Here is a 12,327-nt window from a genome sequence, read left to right on the forward strand (position 1 = left end):
ATCAAATACAAAGGGAATATGGAGCTGTTTAGGACCGGTTGAGGCAGTAGGTGGAATACTGGGGTGAGAGGTTGGGTTAGGAGGGGCACTATGGTTCTTCTCCTGTAGGGTGATGGCACATTACTGTGTCTGATCATCAGTGCTTTCTGTAGCTGCTCAGTATTACTTACTTGCACAGTTGGGCTCTTCGCAGTGTTCTGTTTGACAGCTAAGCTGCGTTTATCCCCAGAGTCTCTGCTTGGCATTCCTTCTAAGTGCTGCTTCTCTCAGCAGTGCCCAAACCGCATTCCCAAACACACTCACTGTTCCTTGTTACAATGAGGTGTCTTACACTGCACCTATAGCACTGACTCCAGGATCACTGTGAACTAGAAGCAGAAGACAGTTTAGGTGCTCTCTCTATGTTTTTTTCCATGTCTCTCTCAACCATTTCCAACTTCTAATGATGGTAAGCATTTGGAATTCCTCATATGACATTCTTATTGCCTATCATAGCAATTGCTAGTGACTGTCAGGGTTGGCTTGTTGAGTTTGACACTATAATCCATGTTTTACTGTGCACATGCCAAAGGCAACAGTGGTGATAAAACATTTTAACAATACGAGGTATCAATATTGCAATGGATTCTGGTAATATTTTATGACTGGTGAAGCTTTACCCTTCTGTTTTTAAGGTACAATGTTTTTTCCATTTACTCCATCTCGATTATGCATAAGACACAGAACAATTTCATCACAGTGTCAGAAAAGGGTATTTTTAACTTAAATCTCAGTGTTGCCTGCTTTTTCCTTGGTCTTAACCAGTTTGGTACTAAGTCTTTCACTGGTATGCGCACGTGTGTACACACAGTGGGACCTCTTTAGTCCAGTCTGGTCCCTGGGGCTCTTCATGAGCTCACAGCCTAAAAGCAAAACACAAAAGATGTTTTAGCTCTTCATACTGTGGGCAAATGGGGGAGAGGTGTTGTGTCTGTTTCTGTTGCTTCAAAATAGTTGAGAAGCATCTAAATACTGTTGTATGTATATAGGTATCCATGCAGTGGTATAGTGCATGTATGTGTATCCTCAGGACTGCTTGGCTAGCATCTGTGTGCTTGTAAGCAGGCTTCTGTTGTCATAATGGTTCTCTCTTGAGAATAAGTCTGTTAAAGGAGATACAGTACAGCATTGTTTCACACACAGAAACACATACCCAGGAGAGGCAGCTCAGAAAAGACCATAAGCAATTTTGTTTTGTTGTCAAGCGTTTGAAATTGCATTCATGTCTTACACTTCTGCTTAAATCTGCTTATGTGGGATTGTACAAGAATTACTTCTGTTTGAATGCAAACTGTGGTCACCACATCTAATGTTCAAATGGAAAAAAACATAGAAAATGGAACGATATATTTAGTGTGACATCCTCAAATGTACATGTTGTAGGTATTACAGAATCAAGGCATTAGTAACAATCAAGAAGATCCTTTGCAACGAAATCCCCTCAAAGCACGCATCCTTAAGTTCTTCTCCTGGATATCAGGAATGGACCATTTTGAACATCTTCATATAAGGCAATAAACGTATGAGTGTGTGTGTGGAATTGAAGCAGAGGCAGTTGCGGTGTGGGGCAGCATTCAGTGCAGGTCTGCCACCTTTTAAATGGGGAATTTCACTGGAACTCATTCTCTTCCCTAAAAATGTGATTTGTCCACTAAAATTATCAAATATACTTTGTTGACACAGAGAATTTTATAACATGATTATTGTCCTATGATAAATTAGCATTTAAGATCTTATCAGAAGATGTACAGGTCTGGATCATTAACCCCCAGAAACCTGCACTGAAGGCTTAGCCTTTAGCTTTCCTTTTTAATGATGGTGATGTGAGAGCATGGCTTTGAAGCATGTTTTGTTCACATGGGTGCTGACTCCAAGCTGATCCTGTCCATTTGCTATATTATTTCTCATTCATTGTCGTGGTTTATTAAAGCTGGAGTGCCTGGAAACTGCTGCCATTGAGCAAATCCTCAGCACAGCCCAATTCTTTCGAATACTATAAGGAAAATAATTTTTGACGGAGTTGGAGCAGCTGAGGTCTTGTGCATGGGGTTTGTTGCTTGTCCCCTGCATCTGTGTGAATCTGCTGATGCTGGTTCCTCTCTCACACTGAACTTTGCCACAGTAAATCCAAGCAGAAGCAAAATAGCATAGTAAGAGAGGTGAAATGCAGTTGTTACTCAAGGGGGATGGTGTTAGTTTGAGGTTTTGCCTGTGAAGAGTCTCAGCAAAGCTTAGTTGTAGCTTTGCTGGAGGTAACAGCTGCAAAAAAGCACCATTTTCAGACAGTTGCATGACTCTGTAACAGTGATTCTTGCCATTAGCAACTGATTAATTCTGACCTACTTATGCATTGCCCTGCTGAGTCCATTGGAAATGAATTGACAAGTGTTCACAAGGGTCCAAATTAATAGCTCTATGAGCAGCAGCTTAAGCAGTTCTTCCTGGGGGTTATTGAGCTTTATTGTGGTGTTATAGCCCATGCTCTGCATGTCCTTCCAAGGATGGCGTCCTGCTTATTTTGGAAGTATAGCTGGCAGGAGTATGCACCACATTCTCCTTTCCTAAGTAATAGTTATCTAGTCCTGCATTAATGCTACATGAAGGAGCATTTGGTTCACTGCATCACAGACAAATGTGTGTTGTTTAAAGAGCATGCAGCAGGGCATGCAAGAATTGGTTCGAATAAATAAGGAGGACTTCTTATTCCTCCAGTTCCTCATTTGTAAACCATCTTATTTATCAGCACAGTGGCTACTTTTAGACTGATGCTGGTTTAAGCTGACAGGAGGATTTTCAGGTCTAAATAAGGAGAAAAAGAAAGTAAATACTATGAAGAAAACATCCTAATAGCCTCAGAGGCACTCTGGAGGCATTGAGGTTGACCAATGTGTCGTCTTCCCTGTACTGAAAGCGGAAGATGGCCAGCCAGCTAAAATGCTTTGAAATGTGAATGGTTTGGTTTCTAGTTAGGAAATCTAATTTTGCTTTTCTTCTGCAGAATCAAAACCTGGAAACAATGACGTTTGTCACCACTGCAACCATTTGAACTGAAAGTCTTTTATCTGGTGCTTTTTGATGAGTCTGCTAGCTGTGGTTTAATCATAAGGATTCATTTAGAATACATTAATTCTCTCTTGGAGAAGAATGTACGTAGATGTTTGCTATTTAGTAGTGTTCTCTTAGGACAGGTGACAGAAAATACCCAGACAGGTTGAAGAAGAACTGAGAAATAGAAACGTGTGTGGTGGCTGCTGCTTCTCCCCAGCATTTTCTATGAGGAGTGATAAGGGATTTTCTGAAGGACTTTGAACAACTGCCCTTAAGTAAAAAAGGGAGATCTTTCCCACTCCCCCTGGGTTATCTACATCCCCCCTCATCTTCACCTTACGCTTCCTCTTTTCTGACTTTGGTCAGCTCCAGGAGGGGAGGTGATGACAGAAATCAGTGTTTTGCATGGTATTATTTCCCTGTGTGTGTTTTTGTGCTGGGAAACAAACACATGTCTTAACATCAAGATTCCATTGATTCATTTCATCCATTGCATGTTTAATCAAAGATGGTGGCAGTCAAGGTCACTGTGTGCCTAACCGAAATACCTAGTTCTTATGGATCCTGCATGTCACTGGACGGTTGAATCTTCACCTACCAAATGTTTGCAGAGGCACTTGGCTTAGGTTAGAGCATGGCAAATAGCACAGGATGCTGCACCTTTGCTGTGTAGCTGCTCGTAGTATATTGCACATTCTTTGTGTTCGTAAGAATTGTCCAGTTGAAGGAAAGAGGAGAGAACCACGTTGCAAAGGAAGAGGACACTGTAGTGATTCTGGAATAGGAATTTTGAGTATGAGTCCTCAATGGCTTAATGCAATAGGACAAGGGGTGATGGATTCACACTGAGACAGGGGAGGTTCAGGTTAGATCTAAGCAGAAGCTCTTCCCTGTGAGGGTGCTGAGGCGCTGGCACAGGGTGCCCAGAGAAGCTGTGGCTGCCCCATCCCTGGCAGTGTTCAAGGCCAGGCTGGACACAGGGGCTTGGCGCAACCTTCTCTACTGGAAGGTGTCCCTGCCTGTGGCAGGGGGTTTGGAACTGGGTAGTCTCAAGGTCTCTTCCAACCCAAACCAGTCTGGGGTGCCATGATTTTATTAATACTGGAATAGAATATTATAATCTGTCAGAACCTGTCATTTTAATTTCTAGGGATTTTGCTATAAATGGTGACTAAGGTAGCAGTACAAGTCCAGCCAACTCTGTTATTCATATTGTTACTTAATTTAAAAAGAAAGCTATCTAAAATTAAAATCCTGTAGAACCATTGCACCCAATGACTTTGTTGAGCACACTTCCCTAGCCAGCCTTTCAACAGTTAACAAAGAGCTGCAGTGGGACGGAGTGAGAGTATGTAGTGAGAACCAGTTTAATTTCCATCCTCCTGTAATAGTTCTGAAGCATAAAGCTGTCCCTGAAGAGGTAAAAGGATTGTCACAATGGCAACTGCTGCCTGCCTGTGGGATTACTGGGGCTTATCTCTTTGTTTCTTCTTTAACCCGTAGAACCACATCACGGCCTTTGCAGAAGTTACATGATGTTGATGCTGAGGTCTATTCCCTCCATTGGACTTCATCTCTTTTCACAGCCCACCCACGATAATTGCGGTGTTACCCAAAACCAGAAGTTTTTAGAAGTCCTGTCTCTGACTTGGTTTCTCCATTATTCAAACAATACCGGCATCTCGAAGAGGTCTGAAATCTCAGAGCGTCATTTTACTTCCTAGCAAAAAGATGAACTGTTTACTTTGGGATGGGACAACCTGAGCACTAATTCTCTTTTGGCTTCTCATTGTTTTTAATGTACCTATTCCAGCAGCACTTCATGTTTTGGTTTGACTTTGGTTTTTCAACTCTACATTTTTAATTCAGCATGAACTTGTTTCCATTTGAGGCGATTTCAGTGTATAAACTAGACAGATATTATGTTCTGTATGAAAATGCTGTTTGCACATTGTATTCCACTGTATTCCATGTAAGATATCATTCCAACAGTATGTTATATGTAAGACTGGTGCTTCTGCTTTTGAAGAAAAAAAGAAAAATTGCCAATTTTTACTGTAGTAAGTATTGTATCATAATTAAAAGTTTATTTATTTGGATATTTTCCTGACATAATTGTAGTTGAATTGTTGTTTTGTAGTTCTTGAATGTCTTGGGTGGTATATATGTATCTAGGTTAAAAGAAATGACAATAATATAGGAAGTTTGATCATTGATATCTATTTTATTACTAATTCTAGCCCATGAAAGGTTAAGGGCTCCATTCTTAGCTCAGCGTATCTGACGGGATAAAAAATTTCAACAAACGATCAAGGAAGGCTGCATCTTCTCGTATCTGTTGTACACCCTGATACTGTGCTGGGATAATGGGTATTAAGATGAGTGTCACTGGCTTAGTGAGAAGCATGCAGATGAGTTTCTGTTCTCCATTTTCCTGTTGGAGAAGTCATGGAAAAACCAAACTGGCTTCGTTCATTTCCTTCAGCCTCAGTGGCCAGGACAGGCAGATTTTCTCTCTATAAATCTTTCTATCTCTGTTTGTGTTTCAGGGCCAGATTCTTGCAAAACCATCCTGTCGGTCTGTGCAATTGGTTTTTCTTCCAATTCAGGCAATGCTGTTAGATCTCTGTTCTGGTTGTGAATAAGCAAATTGAGCCTTCCCTCCAAAAGACAGCCTTGCTTGACTATTCATAGTGAAGTTGTCCTAGAAAACTGGAGCACCAAATGGATCTGAATATTGTAGATGCTGAAGATGCTCTCAACATCTTCCAGGAAGTTTTCCAACAGCTGGTACAGTGCGGGCACTTGGAGACACATTGAGAACAGGAATGTTCAGTGCAGGCTCTTGGGTATTCTAGGCCTTAAATTTTCCATAAGGCAGTGTATTTCCTGGGCATTCCTTATTGTTAGAAGATGTTTGCAGCATAAGGCTGTAGAATCAGGTATAGATTTTTTTATGATGGATTTTAATGCGTTCCCACATAGTCATCCAGGTAAGACTTGCTTTTTGAATTCTTCTTTGAACCTCTGCTTTCATGAAAATGCAGCTACCTAAATAGTGCTTGGCAAACAGAGCAAGGCCAAGTCACCTTTGAGTGCAATAGAGCGTTATCTCACAAAGTCATTGTGCTGAGCTGAGAATTAGAGAAGGAAGGAGCACATCAGTGGTGAGAAAAGTCCTAGAATAGAGCCCTTAGCTACAACAGTGTTACTTAGGTGATTGAGACCCTACCTTTATTAGACTATCAACTGTGTTTACACAATTGTAGTAGGTCCAAAGTTTGTAGCACCACGTTAGGCGCACTTACCCTTCTCTTAGTCTAGCTATTTAGGGTCCAAGGTACTAATGATTTCTCCATGTGCAGATTTAAATGAAATCTTCACTCATTTTTGCATGGTAGTAAACCTGCATTTTTTTAGATCTGATTTATAAGATTACCAAGAGATTCTTTTATGTTAAAAGAGATGACTCTTTTTTCAGTGTACTGTATATCATCAGCTTGTAACTGGTCTCTTTCTCAGGATCTTTCCCAGTCAAATATTTGGGTTCAATTTATCATATGATCTCTGTGAACCAGCAGTGAGAAAACAAAATGAGAGACACTCTGCTGTATAATGTATTTTTAAATAAAATAATTTTTCATTCCTATGTAGTGGGTGGGGGTGTTTTTTGAGATCTCTGCTCTAGAATCGTTTTGGTTCTAGTGCACAGGGAATGGTTCTTGTCAGCTGCTTCTGTTTTCACAATTAACCAGGAATCCCCACAGTTCACTCCCTTCCCTTAGAGGTGGTTCTGCTGGAACTGAAAAGCAGGAGAGGAAGAGCTGTGTTGCAGAAACATCCACAGACTGTTGGTGAAGGACTCTCCCCACCACGGACCAGCCAAGCTCAGACCCTACTTTGGTGTTCAGAAGTGGCAAGAACTCACCTCTCCACTGCTCTGGCACTCGGGCCATCTCTTTTCCATTCTGGACCCAAAAAAGCTTTTGGTAGGAGCAGTTTGCCAAAGCAAAGGTAAGTTGGCATTTTCTGACTGCAGTGGCTTTTTAGTGGTTGCATTTAAAAACCGCATCAGTAAGGAGCCTATGGCAAACAAGCATTATCCCTCCTTCAGGGAATATTCTGGTGCAGAGTGGTTCCTGATCAAAGCACTGCAGTGGAATCACGTCACTGGGTTTGGATGCAGCTGGTTTTGTGCTCCTTGTGGACCTTTTCTGTGCATTCTTCAGTGAAACAGCTCCACTCTATAAATGAGATGGTTAAGAAGTATCTCTAATGCTATGTGCTGCTGTGTCCCTAAAAATGGAATTCATAAGGCATATGGGGACACCAGCTGGGCTCGTATCCCTACCATTTCAGATTCCCTTATATGAATGCTGCTGTTTGTTCGTAATCAGGAATTGCATAAAACATACGGTGCTAGCATCTGGGCTCACATCTCTTCAGCTTTGAAAACGTTCATTTTAACAATATGTATTAAAAGAGGATAATGTGGGCATTTTTCAGCTGCAGTTTTCTTTGCTGCTGCCTTCTAATTCTGTTGCTGTCCAAGATCACAGTGAGTGCGACAGTCCTTTTGCACATTCTTTAGCAGGCAGCTTTTTATACTCTTCTGAAGTCTAATTTGGGTATTTCTGAGGCTTGCCACACAGGAAATGGTGCACTGCATTTTAGAAACAGATCATAGTCTGGTTTTGATCATCTCCATCCCTGGCCATCTGCATAGCCTTGGCCTTGGGGACACATGGGAGCATTTGCAGGCAGAAGGGCTGAGCAGACCTCCAGACCTCTTGGTCCTGCAGCGCCTCCCTCCAGGCACAGCAAGAGCATTGTCACCAAGAGCTGCCTCTGAAGACTGATTTGACACCAACAGACCAGACTTTCCTGCTGTACGCCAGCACTTTTCACTTAGATAAGTGGAAAGCCAAATGGAGGGGGACCTGTCGTGGGTTCAGCTTTTCACATCCTCCTCTTTCTAGGCCTTTTGGTTTTCAGGGACGTCCACAAAGGAAGGGAAAGCTTCACAGTCTTTCTGCCCACTTGAACCACTGCTGCATGCTTAGGGTTGTGTAAGGTTTACTCTTGCTATTAACTTTCCACTGAAGCACAGTGTTGCCTTTTTGCCATCTCCTGTGTGAGGGTGGCTGAAAATAGGATTTTCAGGCTTGACCTGATGTTTTGGGAAGAGGACACTGTCAGCACCCCAGAAATACCCCTGTGGGGGTGTGAATTGGAGGCCTTAGTGTGCCTGTGTGATAAGCCCCATTGTTTCCTCAGCACTTGCTGAGTTGCCAAGCCAGGGTACAACTCTTAGGTTTACTCTTGATACTAAACTGCCCAGATTTGCTTCATCATGAAGCCCCAGTCAACTTTAACAGAGAGGATTAGGTACTTGGTTCCCTACTCAATACTGGAGCTTGTTCTTTCTCTGTAGAGATTCCTAGGAAGTGCACCATGTCCTGTAAGGAACCTGACATGAGGCATAAGGGGAGAGCGGCTGTGTTCAACAGCAGACCTTTACATGTCTTCAGCTCTTGGTCTGTTCTCACTAGCTGTGCAAAGCATTTGGAAGTAAGTTATTGTAAATTGAATTAAGACAATTTAATTCCAAATCCAAGTATACACCCAAGAGGTTTTATATGATTCTAACTAATCCACAGCAAATCTCTAGCTAATTCACATAAACCGTCCTGAATTGTCCCTTGTGTGGACAAGTCGTAAGCCTTTTCCCAGAAGAGCTCTGCTGTTGTAGTACCTTCCCCTAGTGACCACAGCCAGAACAGCATGTAGAGACAGCTCCCTGGAGTGAGAACATCAGCAGAATCATCAGCTCGACATTATCTCCCTACCAGTGGGCCGGGTGCAGAGGACTCCTCCTGTGCTCTCAAAGTGATTAGCAATGGGCACGATGCTAATCTCCACCTGGAACATTACTGAATCCATCCTCTAAGGTGTGAGCTTCATTAGAAGCCCCAGTAAAGAGTTTAGCCCCCAAACCCCATTTCTTGGCACTAGTGCTCTCATCTGACAATGTTCAGATCTAAATAAATACAAATAAGAAACCAAGCCTTTTCTTCCTCACAAGTCTATCCCTAAATACCAGTGTTCTACCTAAATCCATACTCTGCAGCTACAGGGAGCTTGTAGCCTTGCTGCCAATCTTTAATGTGGTTCTGAATTCTTACAACTCCACGAGGTTTTGAGGTTTTGAGGTTTCCCCCACAGATGAGCACTTTTACGTGTCATGAAATAACTAGTATCGAAAATTAAAGGGGGGACTTTAGTGGTGGCCTTGGCAGTCCCAGGGTAAAGGTTGGACTTGATGATCTTAAAGGTCTTTTCCAGCCTAGCTGATTCTGTGATTCTGTGATTCTATGAATGTGAGATCCTTGAGTTGTGAACTCCTGAGATTGCTCTGAAGCCAGCAAATAACCCTAAAAAGAGAGAGTGAAGATGTCTTCCACTGTAAAAGAGAAACTAGAGATGCACATAGAGAAGAGGCTGAATTTCAGAAGCAGGAAAAATGCCTTCTTACGCTTGGCAGCAAATGTGCCAGTTTGAGGTGGATTTGCTCTGTTGGTCTAACGTGAAATAGCAATACTTTAGTGAATGGCATTTCTGCATCTTTGGAATACTGCAGGAGAAGAGAACTGCTGTCTCTGCTAAGAAATCATCTGCTGTTCCATCCTCTTTACCTACTGTTGCTTAAGGAAGCAGCTACTGTGCCTTCCTTAGCAACCTCTATTTATACAGTAGCAACTGACAGCTTAAAGATATGCTATTCAAATAGTCTAAAAATAGGTCTGATGTGACGAGGATGAAGTGCTTATTTAGGAAAACAAAAGAAAAGCCCCTTTGGCTTTCGCTGAAGATGGGGGACTTGAAGCTAATCCTAATAGGAAACACCAGGAGCAAAACAAGACCTTTGCCTTCTGGCAAGACTTGCATTATTGTCAAGGCAAGGTGCTAGATCCTTTTGGAGATTAATACCTCTTTTCTTTCTTCTGAAACATTACAAGGATGCAGCTTGGAGCGTCTGGTCCTCCAGAGAGAAACAGAGAATGCCCTTGGTTTTGTATTCTATTGATTCTGTGGATTCACACTCAAAGACAGTGGACACCAATGCAGAAGAGGGGGAACAGAAAGAATAAACAAACTCTATCTTGTCAATGGAGGTTGGGAGCTTTCCCACACGGAGTCTATTTGGGAATGACACCAAGTGATGAGGGACTTGATGTCAGCTGAGTGCGTGACAGAATTACATCATCCTGGGTGTCCAGTGGGAATGTTGCCTGCTTATAATGTATATGTTTTAGTCAATTGCCATTTTGCTTACGGGAGCAGATAACTGTGAGATATTTGCTCTTTGGTTCTTTGTCAGATTAAGGCAAGTCGATACTCACATGGCACTGGACCCGATGCTGCTGGTTTTAATTTGCTGCCTGTTGACCTGCCACCCCTGCACATTTAAGGTAAAAGGCTGTATTCTGCATTTTTTTATTAATAAGCCATTTTTTCTTCAGGAATCTGGTGATCCGCATGGAGAGGTTAAGGAAATCTCCCCCACAGATGGGATTTCTTCTGGAAATTGGGATTGTAAACTCACTTCTACCTCGATACCGCTATAAACCTGAAACCAGAAGCTTCTAAACCTGAAAGTTTTAAAGCAACTAGAAGCTGAGGGGAAGAGCCACCTCTACAGGCTCAATGGAAGAGCCAGCTTCTGCATGTCTTGAGCACTGTGGTGGGAGATACCATATGGGTTTGGTCTCCTACAAGGCTCTTTATGACCTGCTTGGTCTCATGTGTGCAATGTGGTTTTCAAATGTACTGCTCACTTCACTATGGTTGTGGTTTCAGCTGGGAAAAAGATTGGTGAGAAGCATAGATGTTAACACAACAGAGAGCAGTACCAAAGCTTCCCTCTTCATCCTCACTGGCATTTAGTATACCTAGATAGCCTTTTTTACATGAGTCTGTGTTCTGTCCTCTCTTTTCCACTCTACTTCTGGCATTTGGCTTTCCCATTAGATGTTACATATTGCTGTGTCACACTGTGTAATAACCAACAGATGCAGTTGGACTTAGGCCTTTGCCAACATAAAATGGATTTTTCAGGTGCACAAAGTAGAAAAAATGTGGGGAGGTACCAGTTATTTTAATGGGAGAAGAACAACAGCAGAATATGAGATTGTTCCAGAAAAAACAGTGTGCAATAGAGCAGCAAATCGGGATTGCTCAAAAAAGGACTAGGTACTGCTCTTTTCCCTCCTTGTGGGAGTCAGGGGACTTGTTCCAGATTCAAACAGGAGACATAGTGGAGGGTGGGAAGGGTGGGTTTGTATCTTGCTGTCGTTTACAAATCAGACTGTATGTTTGCTAATTCTCTCAAATAGAATCATAGAATCAACTAGATTGGAAAAGACCTTTAAGATCATCAAGTCATACATGTGGTACTTTGGAGCAGGACTCTAGACAGGAGAAAATGGCCCTTTCCAAAGCACGCTTCTTGTGTGGAGCTACTCAAAGAAAATCACCAATAAAGATGTATGGGAGACAACAGGAAAATCCCAATCATGATCACTTCCCTTCAGCCACCTTGCGTCCTGCTTTGAGCGGTCCCCTCTCTAAAACTCACACCCAACCCTGATCAGGCTGTGAATTAGACCTCAAATGTAGGTCACCCGATGCGCATCAGTACCTCTCCTGTGCATCTCGCCTCTGCTCTCACCCCTGCTCCAGCCTGCATCACACACCATTAGCAAGGCTTCAAACACAGCTTTTGCATTAGCTGTGAGGAGAGCTGCAGCTTCCCCTGTCACTGCTGTTGCATAGCTAGAGCTGAGATACACAGCCGTGCTCCCTCCTCTTAGGGTAAAAGGGTACCAGACGTCTTCATCAGGAAACAGGGGAAGTTCAGGTTAGATCTAAGGCAGAAGCTCTTCCCTGTGAGGGTGCTGAGGCGCTGGCACAGGGTGCCCAGAGAAGCTGTGGCTGCCCCATCCCTGGCAGTGTTCAAGGCCAGGCTGGACACAGGGGCTTGGAGCAACCTGCTCTAGTGTGAGGTGTCCCTGCCCGGGGCAGGGAGTTGGGACTGGATGATCTTAAGGTCCTTTCCAACCCAAACCATTCTTTGACAGCATGCTGGGGGGGAAAGGGCTGTGGTCTTAGTTGCTGATGAGTATTTGCACGTTTGTATTGTTACATTGGTGGTGTTCTTCCTGACACAGTTGTGAGAGG

General features: G+C 42.9%; 1 protein-coding gene across 5 annotated transcripts in view; it reads left to right on the top strand.

The window, feature by feature from the left end:
- PLPPR5 (phospholipid phosphatase related 5) overlaps positions 1–12,327 on the top strand; it is a 112,193-nt gene that overhangs the window by 87,153 nt on the left and 12,713 nt on the right. For 3 of the 5 annotated variants that reach the window (XM_061461799.1, XM_061461787.1, XM_061461800.1), the window contains one exon: positions 4,591–6,736. The exons of the other annotated variants lie outside the window; for them this stretch is intronic. In XM_061461799.1, the coding sequence (XP_061317783.1) occupies positions 4,591–4,623 (33 nt within the window). In that variant the 3' untranslated portion in view covers positions 4,624–6,736. Of the gene's footprint in view, positions 1–4,590; positions 6,737–12,327 lie in introns of those variants that run through there. 5 annotated transcript variants of the gene reach the window in all.

The sequence above is a fragment of the Pezoporus flaviventris genome, unplaced genomic scaffold, assembly GCF_033815535.1.
Source record: "Pezoporus flaviventris isolate CSIRO_AGI_PZ_B2104156 unplaced genomic scaffold, CSIRO_AGI_Pfla_v1 ptg000001l, whole genome shotgun sequence".
Lineage (NCBI taxonomy): Eukaryota > Metazoa > Chordata > Aves > Psittaciformes > Psittacidae > Pezoporus > Pezoporus flaviventris.